The 24,102-nt window shown below is 41.2% G+C and overlaps 1 protein-coding gene across 2 annotated transcripts in view; it reads left to right on the top strand.

Moving 5' to 3' along the window:
- slc7a1a (solute carrier family 7 member 1a) overlaps positions 1-12,023 on the top strand; it is a 26,621-nt gene extending 14,598 nt beyond the window's left edge. The window contains exons 8-13 of one of the 2 annotated variants that reach the window (XM_046040556.1): positions 1,669-1,805; positions 2,150-2,252; positions 3,525-3,730; positions 4,169-4,320; positions 4,465-4,573; positions 7,809-12,023. In XM_046040556.1, coding sequence (XP_045896512.1) covers positions 1,669-1,805; positions 2,150-2,252; positions 3,525-3,730; positions 4,169-4,320; positions 4,465-4,573; positions 7,809-7,993 — 892 coding nt within the window. In that variant the 3' untranslated portion in view covers positions 7,994-12,023. Of the gene's footprint in view, positions 1-891; positions 1,032-1,668; positions 1,806-2,149; positions 2,253-3,524; positions 3,731-4,168; positions 4,321-4,464; positions 4,574-7,808 lie in introns of both variants that reach the window. The other variant, XM_046040557.1, reaches the window with a different exon arrangement.
- Positions 12,024-24,102: the final 12,079 nt, after the last annotated feature.

Below are 24,102 nucleotides of genomic sequence, written 5' to 3'. Positions count from 1 at the left end.
ATTATGACCAAAAAGTTCTATTTCGGTCTCATCTGACCACATGACTTTCTCCCATGACTCCACTGGATCATCCAAATGGTCATTGGCAAACTGAAGACAGGCCTTGACATGTGCTGGTTTAAGCAGGGGAACCTTCCGTGCCATGCGTGATTTCAAACCATGACGTCTTAGTGTATTACCAACAGTAACCTTGGAAACGGTGGTCCCAGCTCTTTTCAGGTCATTGACCAGCTCCTCCCGTGTAGTTCTGGGCTGATTTCTCACCTTTCTTAGGATCATTGAGACCCCACGAGGTGAGATCTTGCATGGAGCTCCAGTCCGAGGGAGATTGACAGTCATGTTTAGCTTCTTCCATTTTCTAATGATTGCTCCAACAGTGGACCTTTTTTCACCAAGCTGCTTGGCAATTTCCCCGTAGCCCTTTCCAGCCTTGTGGAGGTGTACAATTTTGTCTCTAGTGTCTTTGGACAGCTCTTTGGTCTTGGCCATGTTAGTAGTTGGATTCTTACTGATTGTATGGGGTGGACAGGTGTCTTTATGCAGCTAACAACCTCAAACAGGTGCATCTAATTTAGGATAATAAATGGATTGGAGGTGGACATTTTGAAGGCAGACTAACAGGTCTTTGAGAGTCAGAATTCTAGCTGATAGACAGGTGTTCAAATACTTATTTTTTTGCAGCTGTATCATACAAATAAATAATAAAGTTAAAAAATCATACATTGTGATTTCTGGATTTTTGTTTTTAGATTATGTCTCTCACAGTGGACATGCACCTACGACGACAATTTCAGACACCTCCATGATTTCTAAGTGGGAGAACTTGCAAAATAGCAGGCTGTTCAAATACTTATTTTCCTCACTGTATATCCTGGTCTTCCCCCCTGGTAGCCTGTTGGGTGCTATGTTCCCTATGCCCCGCGTGATCTGGGCTATGGCAGATGATGGGCTGCTTTTCAAGTTTATGGCCGAGATCAGCCCCCGCACCAAAACACCGCTAATTGCAACCCTCATCTCTGGCATAGTGGCAGGTGAGACACTAACACGCATGCATACATGCTTCAAAACAGCATCCATAATCACTGAGGTTTTGTTTGTTTTTTTTTGCTGCCTGGCTGAGCTGTGCCAGGGTTGGTCTGGCCTACCAATTGCAGATTTTGTTTTAACTTTGATTTAAAGAAACCTGCCAGAAATCAGCACTCCAGCATGAGAATTGCTTCACTAACTGTCTATAATCCTGTCTTACATGACATGGGGTCTTTGTAGTTGGTTGAGGCAGTCCAGGTTATACTTAGACATACTTCTAACATCGGTCAGTGGCTAGAACTTGACCGAAACTAAACTGCATGCTGAAGTAACCAGAGTTTGACATTAACAGCACATGGATCACCATATTTGCTATATAAGGAGGAGTAAGTTTGCATGTTGGCATCAGAATGTACTTGGTCCAGTCTCATACCCCTGCTGCTCTACAGTGCAGCCAGTCTGGTACCCTGTTGCACGCTCTCCTGCCCCAAATCCACAACTCCTATCTTGCCAACCATATTCATCTCCTTTCGCTAATTCTTCCCCTTTCTCCCCAACTGACCTCTTTCAATTCTTCTTTTCCCTGCCCTACACCCACAACTGTCATCCCAATGCGATGTTTTCCTCCCCACGTCACCCCAGTCTCTTGGGTTCCATGTTCCCCCTTCCTCGTATCATCTTTGCCATGGCTCGGGATGGCCTGCTCTTCTCCTTCCTAGCCCGCGTCAGCAAGAGGAAATCCCCCATAACATCCACTGTGACCGCCGGGGTTATGTCTGGTAAGATGAATAGGGAATGTAAAAATAAGGAAGGGATAAGGAAACATGAGGCTGTAGTACACAGCGGTACATTGAACTAAATGATTATATCAGCATCCTAACATGCTCATGCAGATATAATGTTTACCATGTTAATCATGTTAGTTTTGCATGTTAGCTAACTAGCATAGCTAAACATATTTATAAATACAACACAAAGACCTATACATTTAAACCTCCGACATGTTTATGCAAAACCAGAAGACCATCTCGAAAACACACTATCGTCCCCTCTATTTTAGGAACAAATGTACAAAGGTATTCTTATGTTTCCAACTGTCTTATCTCTTTCTTTGTCTTTAAAGCTATCATGGCATTTCTTTTTGACCTGAAGGACCTGGTGGACCTGATGTCAATAGGGACTCTGCTGGCCTACACATTAGTGGCTGCCTGTGTCCTGGTGCTCAGGTCAGTGGGGGCACTTAGGCGTATAGAGTTTAACCAGGGACACAGGGTTTGCATCTGTCCAAACTTTTTCATGAGTTGTCAAAAGTCCATGCTTGAAGGCGAGGTGGAAATCACACGGGTAAGCAGAGTAATTTTCATGTTGAGCCAGCTTGAGGCAGATACACTGGACTGTTTGATCACCTCTTTGCTGCAGATTTTTCTCTTTTTAGCGCCCAGTGAATTTCAGCTCTGCATTAATTTTGAAAGTAGTTTCATACCTCATTATTTTTTTTACTACCAGGCAAATTATGACTGGCTTAAACTGCTGTTGATAAAAATGTGGCTGCAGCCAATGCTACAGTATGATTGACATCAACTCATAAGCAGGTTCATTGTGCACTTGTGTCGCTATATGTGTCAGGGGTAGTTGAGTGCAGCGGAAGGAAACAGAGGAGTGGATCCAAATGCAAACAGGTGAGGGAATTGCAGTCCAACAAAAATCTATTAACCAAGTAAAGTAGGCTTACACTGGGAGCTCAGTGGCGAATGTTCAAACAAAAGGTAACTCCAAACAAAACATAATCCAAAGGGAAGAATCCAAGAACAGGTACAATCCACAAAATAATCCAAAAAAACACAGGGACAGGCCATAACACTCAGCACAGACGAGGACGTCACAAACACTGAACACCACTGAGGACAATATACTGTATACACAGGCAAACGAGCAGGGAGGGAGGCACAGCTGAAACACATCAGGTAATCAACAACAGGAACAAAGCTAGACAAGAACACCAGGCAGGATTACAAAATAAAAAAGGAAGTAAAGTACTCGGGAACACACAAGGACAGATCTACCAAAGTAAATTACAAAACATGGAAAGACTGCAAAATCAGGGCATACACAGAGACCAGACCAAACAGGAGACAGGACTACACTAAACATGGAGACATAAGACTAAGGACTAAGACACAGACCAGGAAAAACACTAAACATGAACTAAAGCACAAGACTAAGAACGAAAACGCAGGACTACGAACTAAGATAAGAGACAAGACAGATACTAAGAAACTTACACATGCGAATGAACAAAAGACTAAATGAAGCTACAAAACCCCAAACATGATAAGATCAAATAAAGCTTTCAGAATACAGAACACAAAACCAAATCCTGACAATATAGGCACCTTATCATTGCTTTACTGCTGTCCTTAGCAACAATTTTAAGTGATGTGACAGAGTAAAGTCACAATGGTAAAATAGCTTAGTGTGTGTATGTTTAATTGTGTCAGGTACCAGCCTGAGCAGCCCAGCTTGGTGTATCAGATGGCCAATACCCAGGAGGAGGTGGAGCTGAGTGATGGCATCAGTGTACCCAGTCTGGGAATGCTGCCTGGTATGGAGGAGAGGTTCAGCTTCACGGCCCTCTTGTTCCCACACAACCCTGAGCCATCCACACTATCTGGTTTCGCCGTCAACATCTGTGCCTCTGTCATGGGTAGGTGATAGGCCCACCTTAAGACAGTGAAGAAATACAATAAATAGAAATAAAATGGGTGAGTGATTGTCTTAGTGCTAGGGTAAAGAAACGGACAATCTTAATTTGCTTTGAATCCAGAGACCTTAGAGTTAAAGGAAAACTTTTTAAAAAACCTTTTTTGTATATTTTAACATGGACCCTATTTTCCCATGTTTTGGGGTTAAAGTGACAAATGGGGAAAACAACTTTGTATTGAGAGAGAGAGAGTGCTGCAGCTGGCAGCCACAAAACTGTCTGGAATATCTTGTGGAGGATCTGTGTTCATCCCTCCTTAGAGTTTCACAGACTTGGCAAGGAGCACTGAAGCTGTTCTGTAGGCTCGTAGTGGCCTGAATCCATACACTTCATGTTGTTTTTTTTCTTTTATATGTAACCCATCTTTATGTACTTCTGCAGGGGCGTTGATTCTGATGTTCAGTGTACTGGCAGTGCAGGGAGGCGCTGCTATGTGGAACATCATAGCCCTTAGTGTCATCTTCATGGTGTGTCTCATCCTCACTTTTATCATCTGGAGACAGCCTGAGAGCAAGACAAAACTTTCCTTCAAGGTTTGATTCCAGAAACTCAATCTATGTAGGATAGTAAAGATTAACAGCAGTAATTTTGGAGTAGTTTGTTTTTTTCAACACTACCTCTGGCCTTTACACTTAACACAGGATGCCTCATTTCCTCTCTATGATTTTTGGCTCTAGGTTCCACTGCTACCCTTCATTCCAGTGATCAGCATGTTTGTCAATGTTTACCTGATGATGCAGCTGGACAGAGGCACTTGGATACGATTTTCTATATGGATGGCTATAGGTAGGTTGTCTCCATTTCTGTCATAATTGTCTTTCCAGGAGTTTGACACCTTTCACTTTGGCGTCTCTGACTAAAGGATGCTTGTTTTTCATGCTCATACACTTCACTGCAGATTTGCAGACTTATTACACACAACTGGCACTTCGCTTGCATTAGCAGCTTGAAATAGGCAGTCTAAAGAGACTGTTCAGTCAGCCATAGTATGTCATAATTTTGTGGTAGCACAGTTGCAGGCAGGAAATGTTGAAACGTACATCCGGCAAATAATCTGACTTTGAGTTTTGAGTAAGTAATAAGTAAACTATTGTGATTTTTTAAAAGGTTTACAATAGTTTCTTGTAACTTAAAGCTGATTCTCAAATATCAGAGGTTGGACTTTCTTACTATACTGTATGTTATGGTTATGGACAGATTGGACCCAAATGCAACGCTCAAGATTAATGGGTTTTATTAGGGGAAAGAAGGGGTTGAGGGACTGGAGTAGAGGGAGAGGTGGATGCCGGGGAAACCCAGGCACGGGGGAACCGAGGAGACTCAGACCAGAGAGCCGGGGGACACTGGGGGCCGAGGAAGAGAGAAGGCACGGGAGAACTGGGAGGATGCCGTGGGGGTAGTCCTAGGGGAGAGGGCAGGTGAGCGAGCCCAGCTGACTTGACAGAGGACGAGGGTGAGTGAACCTGTGGAGAGACAGAAAGACAAACAGGGTTAGTTACTCAGGGAAAACCAAGAACAGGGTAACAGAGATCACGCGGGTTTTACAAGCGTTCAAGTGATCAAGTGGCACCGGATTTGGAGCAACGACGATCAAGCAGCAAGGGAGTGGAGAACCGGGGTAGAAGTACTGTCAGAGATGAGGCTGATTGCTGGCAGGTGCGGCAGGCAGAGGAGGTGGCTGACAAGGTGCAGGTCCGGATTGTTGGCTGGCTCAGGAGCGGAGGGAGAGAGAGAGAGAGCACACACGGGGGAGGAGACACAGGGAGGCAGGCAGAGAACAGAGAAAAAAACAGGGAAAAAACAGAATCACAGACAAAAAAAAGGAGAAATAACCAGGACACGCACATTCAACCAGGCTGCCACCACAACATCTTTTCATGTGACAACACTGAAGAAATCATACTTTGCTACAATGTAAAGTTGTGAGTGTACAGCTTGTATTACAGTGTAAATTTGCTGTCCCCTCAAAATAACACATCACACAGCCATTAATGTCTAAACCTCTGGTAACAAAACTGAGTACACCCCTAAGTGAAAATGTCCAAATTGGGCCCAAAGTGTCAATGTTTTGTGTGGCCACCAGTCTCGCCCTGAACACATCTAGAAAATATTCACTCAATGTTATACCGCCACCCACTGGTAACAGCAAGTAAGCTGTTTCTGACAAAAATCTTTTAATTTACATGCCATTTTCACAGCTTGGTCCACACATCACCCACTGCTGAACAACATATAATTAGCGGGTGCGCCACCCAGTGGACACAGAAAGTGATGTTTAAAAACTTCGTGACCAATCTACAATTGTCGCAACAATTCAGGGTGCGTCTCCCGACCTCCAGCCGCTGTGGCGCAGCCACGTCACAGTCCCATCATGCCTTCCAAATGAATCGCACTTTTGACAGCCTAAATGTCCCCAAAAAATATCCAAACTTTACACACATGTCAGGTGTGGCGAACAAATACGTGGACAAATGGCTCTATAGTGCCACCTACAAAATTGGACAAAATTTGCCCCCGCACCATGTTCAACATACAGGCACAAAATTTTGTGGGGATATGTGTCATATCAAGACACACAAAAAAGCCTCAAGAACCCATTCCTTAAACGCAACATGAAGTCAGCCATTTTGAATTGAATGTGCAATTTTAACCCATTTTTCACCGTTTACAGGGTGCGTACTTAACAAACTCCTCCTAGAGAATTAATCTGATGGACTTCAAATTTCTACTGTGCCTTCTAAAGGCATTGACGATGAAAAGTTGTGCTATCTTTGAGTTTTTCTCAATGGGCGTGTCCATGGCGTGGCATCCAAAATAGATGATTCGCCATGAAACAGGAAGTTGTTATAACTTCAGTGTACATGCTCACATCTGCACCAAACTTAAATGTAGGATGACAGTCTTGCCCTGAACACATCCATATGCCAACAAACACTCAATGTCATAGCACCACCTGCTGGCAACAGGAAGTGTCAGGTTTCACTGACACTTCCTTTGCCACACCTGCTTCAAAACAGTCTCAGACGAGCCTTAAGACATTGATGATGCTATGTTGTGAATCTTGCGAGTTTTTGGATAACGGCTTGTCGTTGACGTGGCGTCAAAGTTCTATGCTTCACCATGACACAGGAAGTTGTTGTAACTTCGCTGTACATGCTCATATCTCTACCGAATTTAACACATTTAATAAGGGCCATGCCCTGAACACGTCTGCAGGTCAAAATTCAGTCAACCTCATAGCGCCACCTGCTGGCATCAGGAAGTGTCCCTTCAATGATGCAGCCCCCGTGCACTGAATCACCAAGATGCACTAAACTTTTATGGTAAATGTATCATCCACAGATGCACAAACAAGCCTCTTGGAGCCATACCTGAAAACAGACAGGAAGGCAGCTATTTTGATTTGAATGTACAATATATATATAATACAATGAAAGGTTGTGCTATCTGATCTGTGAGTTTTCATCGATGTGCATGTCCGTGGTGTGGCATCAAACATCAGCGGTTCGCCATAAAAAAAGGAAGTTATTATAACTTCAGTGTACATGCTCAGATTTGTACCAAACCTTACATGGTTGATAACAGTCCTGTCCTAAACAAATCTACATGAAAATGTTCACTCAATTTCATAGTGCCACCCGCTGGTAACAGCAAGTAAGCTGTTTCTGACAAAAATCATTTGATTTATATGGTATTTTCAATGTTCCACACTTCACCTACTGCTGAACAACATATAATTAGCGAGTGTTGTCTAGCGCCACACAGGGGACAGAGGAAGTGACATTTAAGTACTTTGTGACCGGTCCAAAACAATTCAGGGCGCATCTCGCGACCTCCTGCCAAATACAAGTTTGACAAAAAAGCCAACTAAATTGGTAGGTATAACTCAAGGAAGCTTCCTGTCTGCTGCCATGAGCTGACACAACAGACTGGGGGTTTTAAAAAAAAATCCAAAACATAATTTAATTTCAGTGAATATATTACACAAACAATGATGTTGGATTTTGCTCTGCTTTTTCAGGTTTAGTTATCTACTTCTGCTATGGCATTCATCACAGCACTGAGGCTGCTATGGCCCGCTCATCTCCAGACACAGAGATGAACGGCTTTAAGCGTGACCACAATTCGGAGGCCATATCACCAGAAAAGGAGGCCTTCCTGCACTATGGGATCAATGCAAGGGAAGAGGATGATGGAGATTTGTAGTAAGCAGTAGAACATGCAGCATACAGTATTTTATAGAGTATTTTTCACTGGACAATTTCCAGTCCCATAATGGCAGTACTCCCTTTGGGAAAAGTAATGATAAATAACTGTGACCTCAAATTCACAAATCTGTGACTTTCTTCCTTCACTGCTGGGTAGAACAACATCATTTCTGAAGCCATAATTGACATGTTCTATTATTTCAGTATTTTGTAATAAGCTTGTTACCCCTTTTTGCTTGGCCTTGAGCTTGAACTGCTCGTTATCACTTGGCTGTTTGAGGGGTAGGGCTCATGTTGGGGACACGAAACATGTCACTGTTTCAGGGAGGTTCAGAGATACTGGGAGACCATATTTGTTTCTGTTCATGATGGGCCGACCATATTTGTTTGTCTTTATGGTGGGCCGTAGTTACTACTTTTGAAGAGTGTCTGGGTTACGTTGCTGGCAGTAGGACTATGTGCACATGTGGTATCGGCTTTTATCTCAGTGCCAGAAAGTTCAATAGTTATACATTTTTTTGTCTTTTTTATGTTTAAACATAATAACTACTCTATATATCTACATAATTTTGAAAATTCGATAACACAGTATTAAATACAGATTGGTACCAATAGCTACATTCGCTTAAACCAACCAACTTTTATGTAGCTGATGTTGAAATGCTGCTTTAACAGTCCTCCCTGACAAGTGAGTGCTTACAGCAGAAATACTCTGCAACACACTTGGCTTGTCGATGATATAATTACCCTTGTTCACTAGCAGAAAAGGGTGGTCGGCCCAATGGCTGCACATCTGGCCCAGCAGGGAGCTATAGCTCACAATTTCCTTGAGTCCAATTTTAAGCCCAAAAGATTGCATAGATACCATCTGATGTACCAGGCTCTTTTACCTCTATAAGGAAAGCCTGGCATTTTGTGGTTATCCAGTATGGTATGCCATGCATATATCTTAACAAGAAGCAGTTATGAACCATAGATCTGGCTCCAAATGATAATGGTGAAACTGCTGTAACAAGACATTAAACAATAATCCTCTTTGACAGTTCCTTACTCACAGATAGAGAGATTCCAAGAAAATGAATGCAGAAAGCCTACCAGGAATGTGTTAGTCAAACCATGTGATAGTAATAGTTTGTTAACAGATGCCTGATTTTACATCCTCTTCACAATAATAATGGAAGTTGTATAGATACAATCTTATTTGGCATATTTAACACCGTTGGTAAATATATTAAATCTAATATTTGAATCCTGATACATGTTGAACATCAGGTGAAGATGCTGCAAGTTGCTGTATGTCAGTTAATGTCATGTATTGTGGATTTTCACAGTGTGGGCTGTTTTCTCTTTTTACATCTGTAGCTTGTAACATTTAGTTTGATCATGTGAAGCTTCCCTACATGGACATTTATGTCCATCATTTGTTTTGTTGTCATTAAAATATCTAATGATTTTAGATAAATTTTCTCTTTTCATATACAGAGTACCCTGACAATTTGGGATTGCAGTCCCATTACATTGTCAGACATTTAAACTAAAAATCGATGCAGCAGAACCAGAGATATTTTATTTGACTTAAGCATTCTTCTTCCCTGTCAAATCCTGGCACTTGCATTTTTCCACAATGCAATGCAACTATTGACTGTTTAATTGGAGTTTTGGGTGTGTTATGCTAGGGCAACTAATGTAGCCTCGAGCTGCTACTATGAAGCAGAGATGAGGAGTAGGCTACAGAGGTCTGGTAAGCTTACTATATTTCTAACTTATACCCCCCTTTTTTATTTTATTTTCAAACTCTAAAAAGTCTTCAGCTGACTCAAATGACTTTTTATACAGTAGTACTCACCTGTACAGACCAGGCTTTGGTGTGTAATCGGTGTAGTTCCCTTATAACAAAAGGTTTTCAACGCAGACCTATGTACATTCATTGGGGTTTTGGGAGTCCTTTACAACAAAGTAGGCGGAGAAACGTGTAATCAAGATTGTGTGTATATAGATATTGTTTATATTTCTTGCAGTAAATTATTTGTAAATTGGAGAAATATTATGTTGCCCTGTTTGTGTCTAGCATTGTGTTCCTTATATTGTGTTTACGTTGTCAGTGCAACTGAAACTTAATCCTCAGGGTTGGCAAAATCACTGCCATGACCTTCATTTGTCATGTCTTCAACCATGCCTTATTAACAAAAAGTGATAAAAGTCATAAAACTAGAAATATGGGACACTGGCATCACTGAGGCAGAAACAGTTTCATTGGGGTCATAGTGGACTGACAGTAATGCAGTCTTTCACAGTAAAAGTATGATATTAATCTGTGTGATTGATCATGTTACTACTACTAAGTATAATTTTTATCAACATGACTTTTCCAGGGGTTTTGGTAATTTGTTAGTAACCGAGTTGAATTGTTACACTAAGCAGCAATTATACTTAAATTCAGCAATATCTACTTGTTTGATCATTCTTTATAAACACATTCACAAACTTGCAGTTTCACTGATCAGTAAACGCACATGAAAAATCTCATTGCCCATAATTGTATTTGTTTCAAAGAAATGTATCTATGCACAGTATAGAAATATAACAACAATTCAAAAGATCTGTGTTATATTGTTGTCAATTATTTGTTTTTTTTATTCCTCATGAAAGGTATATTTGATTTTCTGTTGAATCAGTACAAAGGGATTCATGTGAATTTGAAAATCTATCTTCTGGCATATTAAGTACTTGTTATTCCTTCATGTCATGCCAAACCTCAGTGTTTACTTCTGCAATAAAATACTGAAATACTATGTATGTACACATATAAATAGATTTAAAAATTGCTTCTTTCTTTCTCCTTTGACGCTGCTATATACTCACCTTACCTTGGCTTTTGATGTTTCAAATCCATCACCACTGTTGATGACCAGCTGCTTCATGTTTATGTAATTTTGCTGTTATTACATCACTTCCTCAGAACTTTTCTTTCTGTGGCATTTTGCTTACCTTTTTCTTGGTTGGCTTAAAAACTATGTGTAAATGTTGACAAAGCACAAGAACACTGTCACTCATCATCAATGATTTCTCCTTTTGTTATTCATCACTGTGATTCAGTTTCACCTCAGTCAACTGAAGACGAGCATCGTTTTCCTCTTGCTGTGGTTACGCAGAAAAGTACACCTTTTTAAGAACATGACTTCATTGTCCTGTCCATGTGGTTGTTAACTAAATGTGCAATTGTATGAGCATGAACGCTCATCCTTGGCTTTACAAAAACGCAAGGTCCAGTTGCTGGCTTTTTATGGAGCTTTCAACTGCAGCTCACTTCTTAAACAGATTAAGTTTGCTCAGTTGTCATGAAGATGGTGGTTGTGGTCAGTGTATTGATAGACTAGGAAGTTGTGTATTTGCAACACTCTATTTACTGTAGCTTAGGTGATGACAACAGAGCTATTTCAATGGCAACTGAAATAACTGCATCCGTTCAGGAAGATCGTGAGATGGGGCTGAAAGCACCAGAAGAAGTTAGTAAGTGAGCTCAAAGTTTAAGATTTTGTAGTGTGATTGTATTCAGATGCACAGTGGGCTACTGTGTTTTATACACCTGTAACTTGATGCAATAGGCCTGCACAAAAGGGCCTCCGGGTTTCTGTTAAAATGAAACTGATGAAAGACTGATATTGGACTTCTTTGTCACATATTTCACATTAAAAGTCAGTGTGTGGAATTTAAAATGTCATTACTTTGGTGCCATCTGCTGGTAGAATAAGAACCGATCCGAACCAGAATCAGAATCAGCTTTTATTGCCAGGTATGTGTATACAAACAACTAATTTGACTCTGGATTGTACATTGCTCACAATGTACTTACTTATACAATAATACAATAATAAAATCAGACAGAATAAAACCAGACCCAGGGACAGTGATGACGATGGGCTGAAAAAATTATATAATGTATAAAAAACATATTAATAGTCATACAGAAACTTTTAATACCAGTGTCAACATTTAGGCTAAATTGTAGACATTCACTCCTGGTTAAAAATCCCTAAATTGTTTTTACTTTGTTTCACTTTTTGTTAAATATCAGTTTATGTGTCATGCATCACTCCTGTAAATAAAACGAGGTTTCCAAAAACCCAGACTCCTCGTTCCAGTCTATGGACAGACTGCATGTCAAGCTTCTCACATGATCCAGCAGAGAGCGCAAAATGCCGGGGCGCCGAGCATATAGATGCTATACCAGGTGTCGGCTCGGCTGCAGCATCAGCACCGCTCCTCCTCCCTCCCTCCTTCTCCCTCCTCCTGTCCGCAGCATCTCTCTCTCTCTCGCTCTCTCTCTCTCTCTCTCTCTCTCTCTCCCTCCTTGCACTGTTTCTGCCAGTCAGAGAGAGAGAGAGAGAGAGAGTGGAAAGACGTGCTTGTGTTTCGTTTTGCAACTCCTGCATTTGACCGACATTCTTAAATGAATCAACACAAGAGAAACCTGGAGGTAAGTAGCACAACTGAAAACATCCTGTGGGTATTTTTGCAAAGATGCTTGGTTGGCCAGTATCGGTTTCTCGAGGAAGTGTCGCACGTCTTTTTTTGCTTGTACGATTCTGGTCTCGGTACTGACTCGGTTCGCTCAGCACTGTCAGCTGAATATGGATTTGATCGTTTATTTTCACAAGCCCGATGCAGTGTAGTTTGTGTGGGAATTTCACAGCCTGTTTCTGCAAAAGACTGTAGCCTATTACGGAACTTGACCCGCAGATCGTACTGTAAGTGGAACAGAGAGTATAGCGGGGTTGGAGAGAGAGAGAGTGAGGTCAGACAGGGAAGAGCAGGTTGGTGTGATGGATGGAGCAGGTCAAGTCTCTGTGGGTGATGATGATCAGACATAGATTATCCAGGCTTTAGACCTGACTCCAGATATATGATCCACTGTACTGAATAGTGACTAGGAAGAGACTTTGAAGGGATGTGTATTTATTTTTGAAAGATTGTTTATTATTTGTTATTGATTCATTTAGTGGTTTCTGGGAACTATGATAACTCATTTCTGGCATCAAGTAGGAGAAAAGAAATCCCAAAGCCCCTTCCTTATGAGTTTTTTTTTTTTCTTTAAGATGCCAATCGTTTTTATAGTTTAGTTACAATGTTAAAGTGCTGTTATGCTGACTCAGTAATGGAAGTGGTTTTATGGAGCAGTATGAGCAGTAGCTATGTGAAATATGAGAAGTTGAATTAAAGATATCCTCGTGTTCTGACTGATCAAACCTTCAAAGAAATCTTTTTTTTTGCACATTTTACCCCAGACGGTGCTTTCAGTTAGTAAAATGCTTCCATTCTCATTCAGTCTGTCTATTCTTCTCGTTCTTCATTTACCAAGAAAGGCATGAGATTGCCCTGCTCCTGCAGCCGCACACACATAATGATCTCATCTCATAATCTTAACTTCTGTGCAAAGCCCGATGAACCTTAGTCAAATCTATAGTATTTTGTATGTGCTTTAGTTGTTTCTGCAACAATTCTCGTGTCCTCAGTCTCACTTTGAGGCTACTTAGAGGTGTGGTGAGGAGAGGAAAGGCAGGAAGGGATTGATCAAAAAAAGGTGAGCAGATAGAGGGTGTGTCTTTCACACTCAGCTGCCTCTTGTCCTGAATGATCGGTGTCTGATGATCAGGTTGTTCTCAGTTTTCCTGTCTTTGTTAAGGTGCATCACTTTGTTTACTTGACAAAAAGATTGTATACTTTTTTCTAAGCTTTTCAGCTTTAAACTGTAATGTCTCACTAGTTTTAGCATTTGGCTGCACTGCCCAAACACGTGGTCGATAGATTCGGCTCTGAGATGTAAAATATAAAGTTGGGGGGGAAGTGTGGTTTTTGTGTTTATTATCCATTATTGATCCCAATATCAGATACTTCCCTGCATCTATGGATCTTCCGGTCCATTTTGCTAAACTTAAGCAAATCCCTCTTGGTCATGTTATTGTGGAGGTTGCATCAAAGCAGGGCAGCAGAGCCCGTGGCCTTGGCTTGTAACTGCACACTGTCTGCTGTTGCTGCTGTTCCAGATGCTGATGCATGTGTGATTGATTCATTACATCTGACCTCTGCAATGTCTGAACAGCGATCAATTCAGCAGATCTCCACCGGGAAAGACACTCGCAGCAATGTATGTGTTTGTGTGTGTATGTGTGTGTTAGTGATTGGGATCAGGTGCTTATGTATGTGTGTGTATTTCTGCAGGTAAGACAGTTTGTCACAAACCCCATGAGTGTAGTGCACTGGTGCGACCTTCAAGGTCATTTTATAGGACATAACAGAGGAGATGAAGGAGGAGGCAGGGAGAAAATAGAGATGATAAGTGAAGTGAAGGAGAGAGAGGAGTGAAAGTATGTCAGTGTGCCTCTCATTTCCATGTGGATTATGTGAATTTCCAAAGGTTTTTTATTTATGTATGCATTGCTTCTTTTTCTCCTTTGTTTGGATTATTTTGCAAATGTTGGTACCAAAATTCTAAATGTAGTTAATTGTGTGTGTGTGTGTGTGTGTGTGTGTGTGTGTGTGTGTGTGTGTGTGTGTAGGGAGAGAAAAGAGAGAATGACAGAAAGAGGAAGAAGCTGCATTTATTTCATTAAACTATTGTGATTACTCATAATTAAACAATTTGGAGGTTTCTTTTTGATGAAGTGTATGCTTATGTGAGTGCATGTGTGCGTGTGCATATGTGTGTGTGTGTGTGTGTGTGTGTGTGTGTGTGTGTGTGTTAGTGTGTGTATGAGAAATCAGTGTGAAATCAGTGTCAATGAAATGTCAACACACATCCAAACACACATTCTCAAATTCACGCTGTCTTTGTCTGGAAGGTGCCAATGAGCTTGCTGTAGCTCCTCCCCTGCAGTCACAGGCAGGACATTAGAGGGTGAACAGAGAGGCACGCCTCCACTGATGGCATGCACACACACACACACACTTCCCTGTCCTGTGGGGAGAGGACATGAAAGACCCCTTTCACTTGTGTGTATATGTGTGCATCCATTTGCTAAATTTGTGCAGTCAGTTTAAGGGAAGTACTACAGATTTGCGGCTCCGTTTTTTAATGTATTTTTTGTGTACTAGGTCATTTCAGTTATATTAGTCAGCAAGTTACAGCCCTTATTAAGCAAAATAATGCTTCTCTATGAATGAACTTAAATCATGAGCAGTGTGAGCAGCAATGCTTTTATACACAGAATTGTAAAGGCTATATTTGACTGTGAAAAGCCACAGTAAGTCCAGAACATTCATTTTTTATGATACCTCTCCATATTGTGCCTCTACATTCTTTTTAAGTCTTGTCTGTGTTCCCAAAAATAAACTCATCTATCAGAACAATGGCAGCATGTGTGAATCCTTAAAGAATTCCTCTTTAATTTCCCAAAGGATTCCTTTGCCCCTGCTTGTACTCTCACCTTCCTTTGTCCAATGTATGACATTTAACAGTATTTTTGTCACGTATACACACAGCCAGTTCAAACCATTACCAGCTTTTTTTGCACATCATCACCACCCCAAAACCCTCAGCTCCCTCCATTCTTTGCTCACCTCTCAATGATCCTTTGCCAGTTGTCCCTCCCCCACACCCTTGGGGTTTGCCACTCGCACATTACACATGCATACGCACTCTTACACATTACAATACAAACTAGAATCCCGCCACATCCCCATTTCTTTCCACCCTCTCCCCGCTCTCTGCAGCATCATTTGTTTCTTTTATCGTATTTTCCTAAAATAGACAGAAGTGACTCAGCCTGTCTAAGTTGAACTCAGCTTTTCTTTGTCTGTTTTCTCTCTCACCTTGCGAGCTTTATGTCCGACTGTTCATGTCTGTGTGTGTTTGCGTGAGCATGTGCTAACTTCCCCTACAGCCCCTTGGAGATTTCCACTGTTGTTGAATTCTTTGTCAGCGACTGCTTTGCGTTTGAAGTGAACTCCTCTCCTCACCGCTCCTCTTTGTCCCCTCATACAGTGTTGCCCACCAGCCATGCAAGAGTTAACATTTTTTTCTGCGACAGGAGTGAGGGTGGTGGGTGGAGAGGCTTTGCTAATAATGCGGTGCAACCAGCAACCAGCGTGGACAGACACCCTTTTCCTCCTCTCTTCCATGCCACCCCTGTCTGGATCTATGTTAGTCTGTGTTTGAACCGCAGGGCTCAATGAACCAATCAACACAAGTCTTGCGTCTTCCTCCTCCTAATTCTCTTCTCCAGACTGTAGCAGTTATGCTAATCTCCCTTCCAGTTCCCTTTGTTTTTTGTTCCCAATTAATCTTATTCCCATTGTCATTTCTCCTTTCATTTCCTGAACATTTGTCTTCCCTTTATCCCTCTCAACTACAATCCATCCTCACAGGCTGCATAGCACAGCAAAACCAGTCTGGGAAGCAGGACCATGTCGGATTAAGTGGTGATTCATTCCCAGTACTAGCCAAAAGCAACACTGGAAAAGAACAATTAGAAAATTTCATCAGTAAGTGTGTTTTTGTGTGACAGACCTCTGTTTTGAGACACATTTTCTGCCAGTGAGAAGCTGTCTCTTTGTCTCTGCTCCTGCTGCAGTGATAGTCACTGGCTGAGTGTTTGTGTGAGTAGGTGGTACTCATGTTGCTCTACATGTAACTTGCATGCACGTTTAAGGCCACTTTTTTTTGGTTCATCTGTTTCCTTTTTTTCAGTACAGTTTTTCATCTAATAAGTTAACAAAGAAACAAACCTTGTGTGTGAAAATGTGCTGATGGACGGATGTGTGAACACGTGCCTTTGTTTTATTTTTAATTTCTCTATGGCTAATAAATCCTATTATTGGCGTATTGTGATTTTCCGGTGATTTCCTAGCAGGTGGCAAACACTGCCTGCCTGTAAGGAAATAAATCAGCTTTTATTGCGGATGATCTGATTTTCACGTTCTCCTTATTCAGTTAGGTATGACCACCCACTATGACCTGAGATCCTGCAGAAATCCTGTTACAGTTCCCCCCTGCGACATAGAATGACTCCCCTTGGGGTACAAAAAGGTGGCTATGTATGTGGGAGTAGAGTGGGAGAGAGAGGCCCAACGGCGAGAGAGAGAGAAGGGATTATTTGGGCAGATGTAGTCTTCTGATGTGCTGTCTATGAGGATGAAAATGGGATTGATCACTTCGCCCTGCCCTCGTTAACTCTGTATTATTAAGGTGGAAAAGTGGATGGAAGGTGGGAAAGGAGGGGAGGAAAAGATGGAGACAGATATTAAAAGATTTTTTGTTGAGAAAGGGATTAAACAGATGGGAATCACTGAAGGGACAAAGCTTAATTGAATACAGTTAGAAGCTATATTGTGCTGCAGCCAGGAAAGCAAAGATTGTTGATAACAAGCAGCGCTGCTGTTTTTGTGTTTTTTTGGATGCTCATCTATACATAAAGTACAGAACAAAAACCAAGCAACTGGATGGATACTATTTCTGGATATTTCCCACTTCTGCTTCACTGTTTTCCGTGATGGTAATCCCTTTGTTGTGCATAGTGAGTTATTGCTTGGTTCACACATACAAACACACAGGCACAGTTTAGTGAATCATCGCTTGTGAAATTCTGTCTACAGGGTGTCTATTGTGTCTTCTGTGGAAACTGAGCATTTAGCTTCTTTCACTGCTATTCCTGTCTGTGTTGTGTCGCTGACAGAGATAGGAGGGGAAGGAATGGATGACTCAAGCTTAGCTTATTTCTGAATAGACTTTCCTCACTAAGCTTTATCCCGCTGGATGATTTTATATGTGAAAAGAATACATACAAGGAGAAAGGAGTACTTTTTCCAAAATGGACAAGAGGATGATGGTGTTTTTTTGTGTCCATGACATTTGCCAGCATTTATTTTTGAATGCGCAATAGCCTTAATGTGTCCACATGTCTGTTGAGGGTAGATGTTCACAAGTTCACACTCACACACTTGCACACATTTTCACACACACGCACACACACACACGCACACACACACACACACACACATTTCTAACACAATCCTGCCTTGGGAAAGTGTACAAGGACATGCAAGGATTTTGTCATTAGAGATTAATTACATGCATGCAAAGGCACATCCTGTACTGTATTTAGGAATGTAGTTTTCATCTTTAAGAATAACTGCTACTCTCCATTTTAATGTAAATCCTGCACTAAATCTAATTATGTCACATGCTAACACTCAGGAGTCATTAATTATCGTTATGCACACGTCAACGCTCTGTCCATTTGTGTCCCCTCCATCTCTTGTGATTCTATTTCAGTGTGCTGGAATTCACATCTCGACAGAAGTATGTGTGTGTTTATACGGATGAAAGAGAGATTGCACCGGGGTTCATGTGCTTGTGTGTCATTGGGGTCCCCCCTGGGAATAGTGAGCTATAAAACCTGCCTGGTTCTCCAGTGGGGGAGGAGAGGAATAAAGCAAAGTGCCAAAGACAAATGGCTTCTGTAATAGCCACATGTGCTTCTGGACCGACAACAAAGACGCTGAGAGAAGATCATGTGTGCACATGTTGATGTGTGTGTGCAGGTGAGTGTGTCTGTGTGAGACACAGGGAGCCCTTATGTACATACAGTCTTTGTGTTGTCACATAAATGAGACGTGTGTTAGACTCCCTTCCTGGCTTGACTTATAAGTGAAAAAAAATTTGAGATTAAGAGAGAGATATAAAATTCTGTGCCGCATTTAACTTTGATCCACTAATGAAAATAAGATTTACAATTCCTCCATCTTGATATGTGGAATCTCCTCATGCTATAGCCTGATAATCATGAGATCAGATGTGTCACTGTCTCTCAGATTAATGACATGATGCCTGGCTTGTTGTGTTGGGACGTTTCTTCCAGGCAGCTGTTTCAAAAACCACAGTGTTAAATATCAAAACAAATAGGATAGGACAATCCACTAATACCTCATAAAATCTGCGCTTCTATTTACTACCTGCAGAAATTTAGAAAATGGAAATAAATGCAAGTTTCATCAATGGGAGCAATATAGAGCTCATTAGCATTATATATGGCAAAGGATTTCCAATAATTACTTTACCCTGATCTCTTAGGCTTATATCAGTAAGTCACTTCAGAAACGGGGCTCTATAGCTTGTACTATAGAGGTTTAAAAAATGATGTATTCCCTTCTACCCGCCTAATAAGAAAGCTGTAGCTCTCCCGCGACAACCCTCTTCCTTTCTGTATCCATCTGCACGTCTCATCTCTCCCACCTCATGTCTGTGTGTCTCATTCTTTCACCCACACAGAACTGCTTGCTTTCAGAGAGAAAGGAGGATGAGGAAGGCCTTTTCTCTTTTCCAATTCCACTCCGCTCTAGATTTTATTTATCCCTCCATTTCCAGTGAGTCCCTCATCATCTTCTCAGCTCGTCATTTCCCACCTTCTCCGCTTTTTGTGGATAAATGCAGCACCTGATAGGTTAGGAGCCTGGTGAAAACCACAAATTCCAGTCCTTCACTGAATTTGATCACGACTGAGATATCGTCTTATCCTGCATCTACCCAATTGCAGAGAGATGATTGCTCCTAGATGAGTTGTATATACCTGGTGGGGAGAAAAAACTGTGTGCACTTTGTGTTACTGTGGTGGCATATATCCATGGTTGTGCATGGGTGTGACGTCCCACGTGAAAGTGTTGCACAGCAGAATGTATGCCTGAGCTGTTAGTGTGAAAGCATAAAGCTGACCTTCAGAACAGTCTGTCTCTTTCTGACGCTGGCCTTTTTTCCTGACGGAAGCAGGGGTCAGGATATGTATTCTCCAATTCCCATGGATATGGCATTGCCATGACAACAGAAGCAGGGCAGTTAAATTTTTTCTTAGGTTTTGCCTCCTGCTGTTCCTCCAGAGCGGGTCAGACTGAGTACTTACATGAAGGGGGTCTCACCGTCAACTGAAACAAAGCCTGCCTTCATTACATATTCCAGCCCCGATCAACTCAGTGTGCTACTTGTCCTCTCTGGTATGCTCTGAATTCCATCAAAAAGTCTAAATCAGTACCAGTTTCAACATCATCATCAGGTTATTCACTGTGTATAACTACCTAAGAAATAATGAAATTTATCTACAGTATTTGCTTGTATTATTGGAAGCCGTGCATACACAACTCACAAAGGCAAAAAAGGTCCCTGTTTATTTCCTCTGCTTAAAGAGAAAGGGCTTGCTGATCAAAGTTCCTCGTATATCCATTTTGGGGTTTTACATGTGTAATTGCATAATTCATATTCCAGTCAAAATAAAACATCAAGCCAGCCCCTCACCAACATCAGCCCTACTTCATCCGCTCACTCCCATGTGATCCTCTTTACTTTTAGCATCTCGTAGGTATGCCACCAACATGAGGGAGTGCGACAGCAAGGAGAAGCTGTCAAGTTTCTTTCCTCAAAGGCGTGTCTCCTGAAGCGACCCGAAATACACCTCATTTTTTATGCTTTTTTATCATCACAACGGGTCTTTTTTATTCACAAAGTCAGACAGGTTCTTTTGTTCTCTGTCATATTATGTTTAGGGTTTTTCCCAATTGGTTTTGTCTGCCTCACTGTGAGGTGATGTGCAGCTTCATGTGGCTCGGCCACTGTGACCAAGCTTGGCCCTCAGCCTCCCAAGACTGCTGTCATCAGCACAACCTCCAGTGCTACATCAGTGCCATAATTGATGTGCCACCATGTCTTCTCGGAGAATTCTTCTCCCACTCTCTAATATGACTCTCTGTCTCTTTCTCTCCCTCTCCCATCCCTCTCCTTTCACTCCTCTTTAAATTTTTTCAGTGTGCTTTATAATTAGCTAATTATTTGATTGTGTGCATCAACCAAGGGTAAATATTAGCAGTGTGCACAGAGGCAGAGTACAGAAGACAGTGTGTGGATTATGCTACATGTTGTTTGTCTATTTGTCTATCACAATTGAATTCCCCCCTCTGTCTCTCAGCAAAGTCTGATCTGAAGCAGAATATCACCAGTATTGTAAATAAATACTTATTTCGACCAATATCTCATCATTTTATAAAATAAAATGTGATACAGTGGCAAGTGAACATAGTGTTAAAAGTTTTGATATTTCAGAATTACAGTCCTTAAGTAAAACAACCCTTCTTTAAACTTATTCAGCTCACAGTGTTCCCAAAGGTTATGTGAAATGTTCTTTTAACAGACTTTTCAGGAAAATATGATAATTTATCCAAATTAATTTTAAGACAACCTTAAGGAATACAAATCATATCCTTGAATGTTTCCCCTGCCAGTGCATTTGGACAAAAATGTAGACGTGCACCCGATTGGAGCAGCCTCAGATGTGCCACAGGCATTTAGAGCTGCCATCATCGCAGTTGACTCTGTTCACTGATGTCGCTGCCACAGGACACAGGGAGAAGGCACCTGCTAATGAGAAAAGACTCCCCCGCTGCACATATAATTAGAGGATTGGAGTTCTGTTTGAACTTTGGAAACTACTCAAATATTCAGTGTGATGGTTTGGTCTAAATAGACAATATTTACTGCCTACACAGAGTGATGACTGGATACATTTACCTGACAGTTTTGATAGAATATGATTGAGATATAACTTTTGTTTAAATGTTGAGTATGATGTCGTAAATAGGCTGTGACTATTTGCTGAGCAAATGGAACTGAGTTCATTAATATTCTGTGGTTTTGATGCTTTTGGTTCAAGGCAGAGGGAGAATTCCTCATAGAGCGCTTGCATAATTATGGAGAGGTTGATATGTAAAGAGAGACACAGAAGTCTTTCCTCTGAGAGCAAAAACACAAGTCATTTCATGTTGTCAGAGTCACTAACTTCTTGGTTTTGTTGATCCATTGTCATGATTTTCTATTTATGTCGCTCTGATTAAACCGCCCTGCAACCGCCCTGCAGTGTCATGGTTTGACAAAAGCTCTCAGACATTTACCCTCTCGGCCATCTGCTCATCTCTTGACTGTACATGGCACCACATGCAGTCAGCTACTTTGAAATGGTGTCTACTCAGAGCGATCCAACAATTTTAATCTCACTTTTTCCTACTTCCTGCAGAATGTTGTGATTAAATGAAGCAGGATGTGCTGTTGTTGTGTGCGTTTGAATCGTGGCATTGGCTTAATCAACCATGTGGCATGCTAGAGAACACATGTTGAGAGAAGAGCAGTTAACACCTCTTGTAGCGATCAGACCTACAGTACAGATTTATCCCCTCTGAAGTGATGTTTTCACTCCTCGCCTATTACAACACCTGCACATAATTTTCATGTTTTCTTGTTGGGAACATGCTTGCATTTCAGCATATTAGAGACTGTTTGCTTGTGCTGTATATTCTATAAAAGCAAAGTGGTTGGAACATACTTTTATTGCAGACTTCCCCCTGATTCTCATTCTGCCTTCTATTTTTCAGTGTCTCTTGAGAAAAAAAGCTCATTACAAAACACTTTGCACCCTTCCCTCACTTGTTCCTTCATCAGGCATCCCCAGAGTGATTCCTTCACTTTATTATAAACAGTGTGTTGCCTCAGCTATCCTCCACTTCTTCTATCTCTTTTCTTTCTGCCCTACAGTGAACTATCATTATTTGATAATTGCATTCCTATTATAATTGTTGTACTACTCTTGCTGGTTATAACATTAACATTATTACTATTTGAGTGTTTTTTGTTGAGAATATTTCATAAAGGGCTTTGTAGATGTAACAAGGAAAGGTAAGACAGGTCTAGCTTAGAGTAATTTAGCTGACACCATAAATGTATCTGACCTTCCAGCTCTAGTTATTTCTCTGTAACTGTCCTTGTTAGGGAGACAACAATAGACTGATATAGACAGTAGCTCAGGTGTCAGGCTAGGATATGTCAGTGTTCTCTTAGTTCTCTTAGTGTTCTCTCTCTCTGCATTACTTCTGCACGGCACAGACCCAGAATAATGCAAATGTATTCTGTATCTGCCATGTTGTTCTTCTATTCCATATTTATATATTTCTACATTTATTTATGTCGAATGTATGTTTGTCAAAGTATAGCACCTTATCACCACAGCAAATTCCTCGTATGTGTAAAACACTACTTGGCAATAAAGCTCCTTCTGATTCTGATTACAAGGTTGAGTCTTACAAGAATGTTTACAAGAACTCACTGGTTCCACAGATTAGAGTACAACTCATGGATAGTGATAGATTCCAATATGACGAAGCATTGGAGTCTAAACATCAGATAGATTAGTTGTTCTAGGTTAAGGCCAGCTAAAGATGACCTAATAGGGAAACCTACAGGCACTAGGGGGAAGACAGAAACATAAAAGTGACCAAAAGATGTTATCCTTCAGATTTAGTGTTGGTATTTGACGTGTTCACATGTTGTATGCTGGCACTATATCTCCTCGGCCGGGCTCTATAAACCATGCTATGTTAAGTCTTCATCAGTCTCCGAACCTGGCTTACAATAATTCTTCAACGTTTTTGGCCACCGGTCACATCAAATTTTACGCTCAAGTCCACATATTTAATGTAAAATATTTTTGATTCAGCAGCTGCTTAAATGAAAACATGAATGAACATGAATGCATTTAAAGTAGAAACAAGCTAGCTCCAAGACTGTCACTTCCTGTTAAGCCTCCATTTCCTTTTTGTCCCATGGGCAGCCAGTACTGTTCATATCATTTCAAATGACCATTTGTTAAGATGAGTCCCACAAATAAAGAGCAAAAGCCTGTGGGCAATGCACAGCTGACTGTAGCTGAAATGTGATGCTACCTAGGTCAGACTAAATATAGAACATCTTAAGTGTTTCTGTAAGAAAAAAAGTGGCTGCATTTCAGGCATACTTGTTGCCCCCACTTTACAGTTTCCTTTGTTGTTTTATCTTTTCAGATTGAACAGACCTCCATCTCCCTGAAGAGCCATCAAATACAACGTTGTTAACTCACAGTAAATGCAAGATAAGCGAAAAAGATTTCTTGAGATGACATTTCGTCCTTGGAAAAATCAACTGAAGGGCCATCATCACACAGACCCTGAAGAGGAGAGACAGGGAGGGAAGGAACATTTGTAACTAAATAGATGGCCTCTGGACTCTGCAGGTGTCTTTGAGTGTGCCAAAAGAATCAGTTCGAC

Source organism: Micropterus dolomieu, linkage group LG23, assembly GCF_021292245.1.
Source record: "Micropterus dolomieu isolate WLL.071019.BEF.003 ecotype Adirondacks linkage group LG23, ASM2129224v1, whole genome shotgun sequence".
Taxonomy (NCBI): Eukaryota; Metazoa; Chordata; class Actinopteri; order Centrarchiformes; family Centrarchidae; genus Micropterus; species Micropterus dolomieu.
Note: the sequence above shows the minus strand (reverse complement) of the source record. Positions and strands in the feature narration are given on the sequence as shown.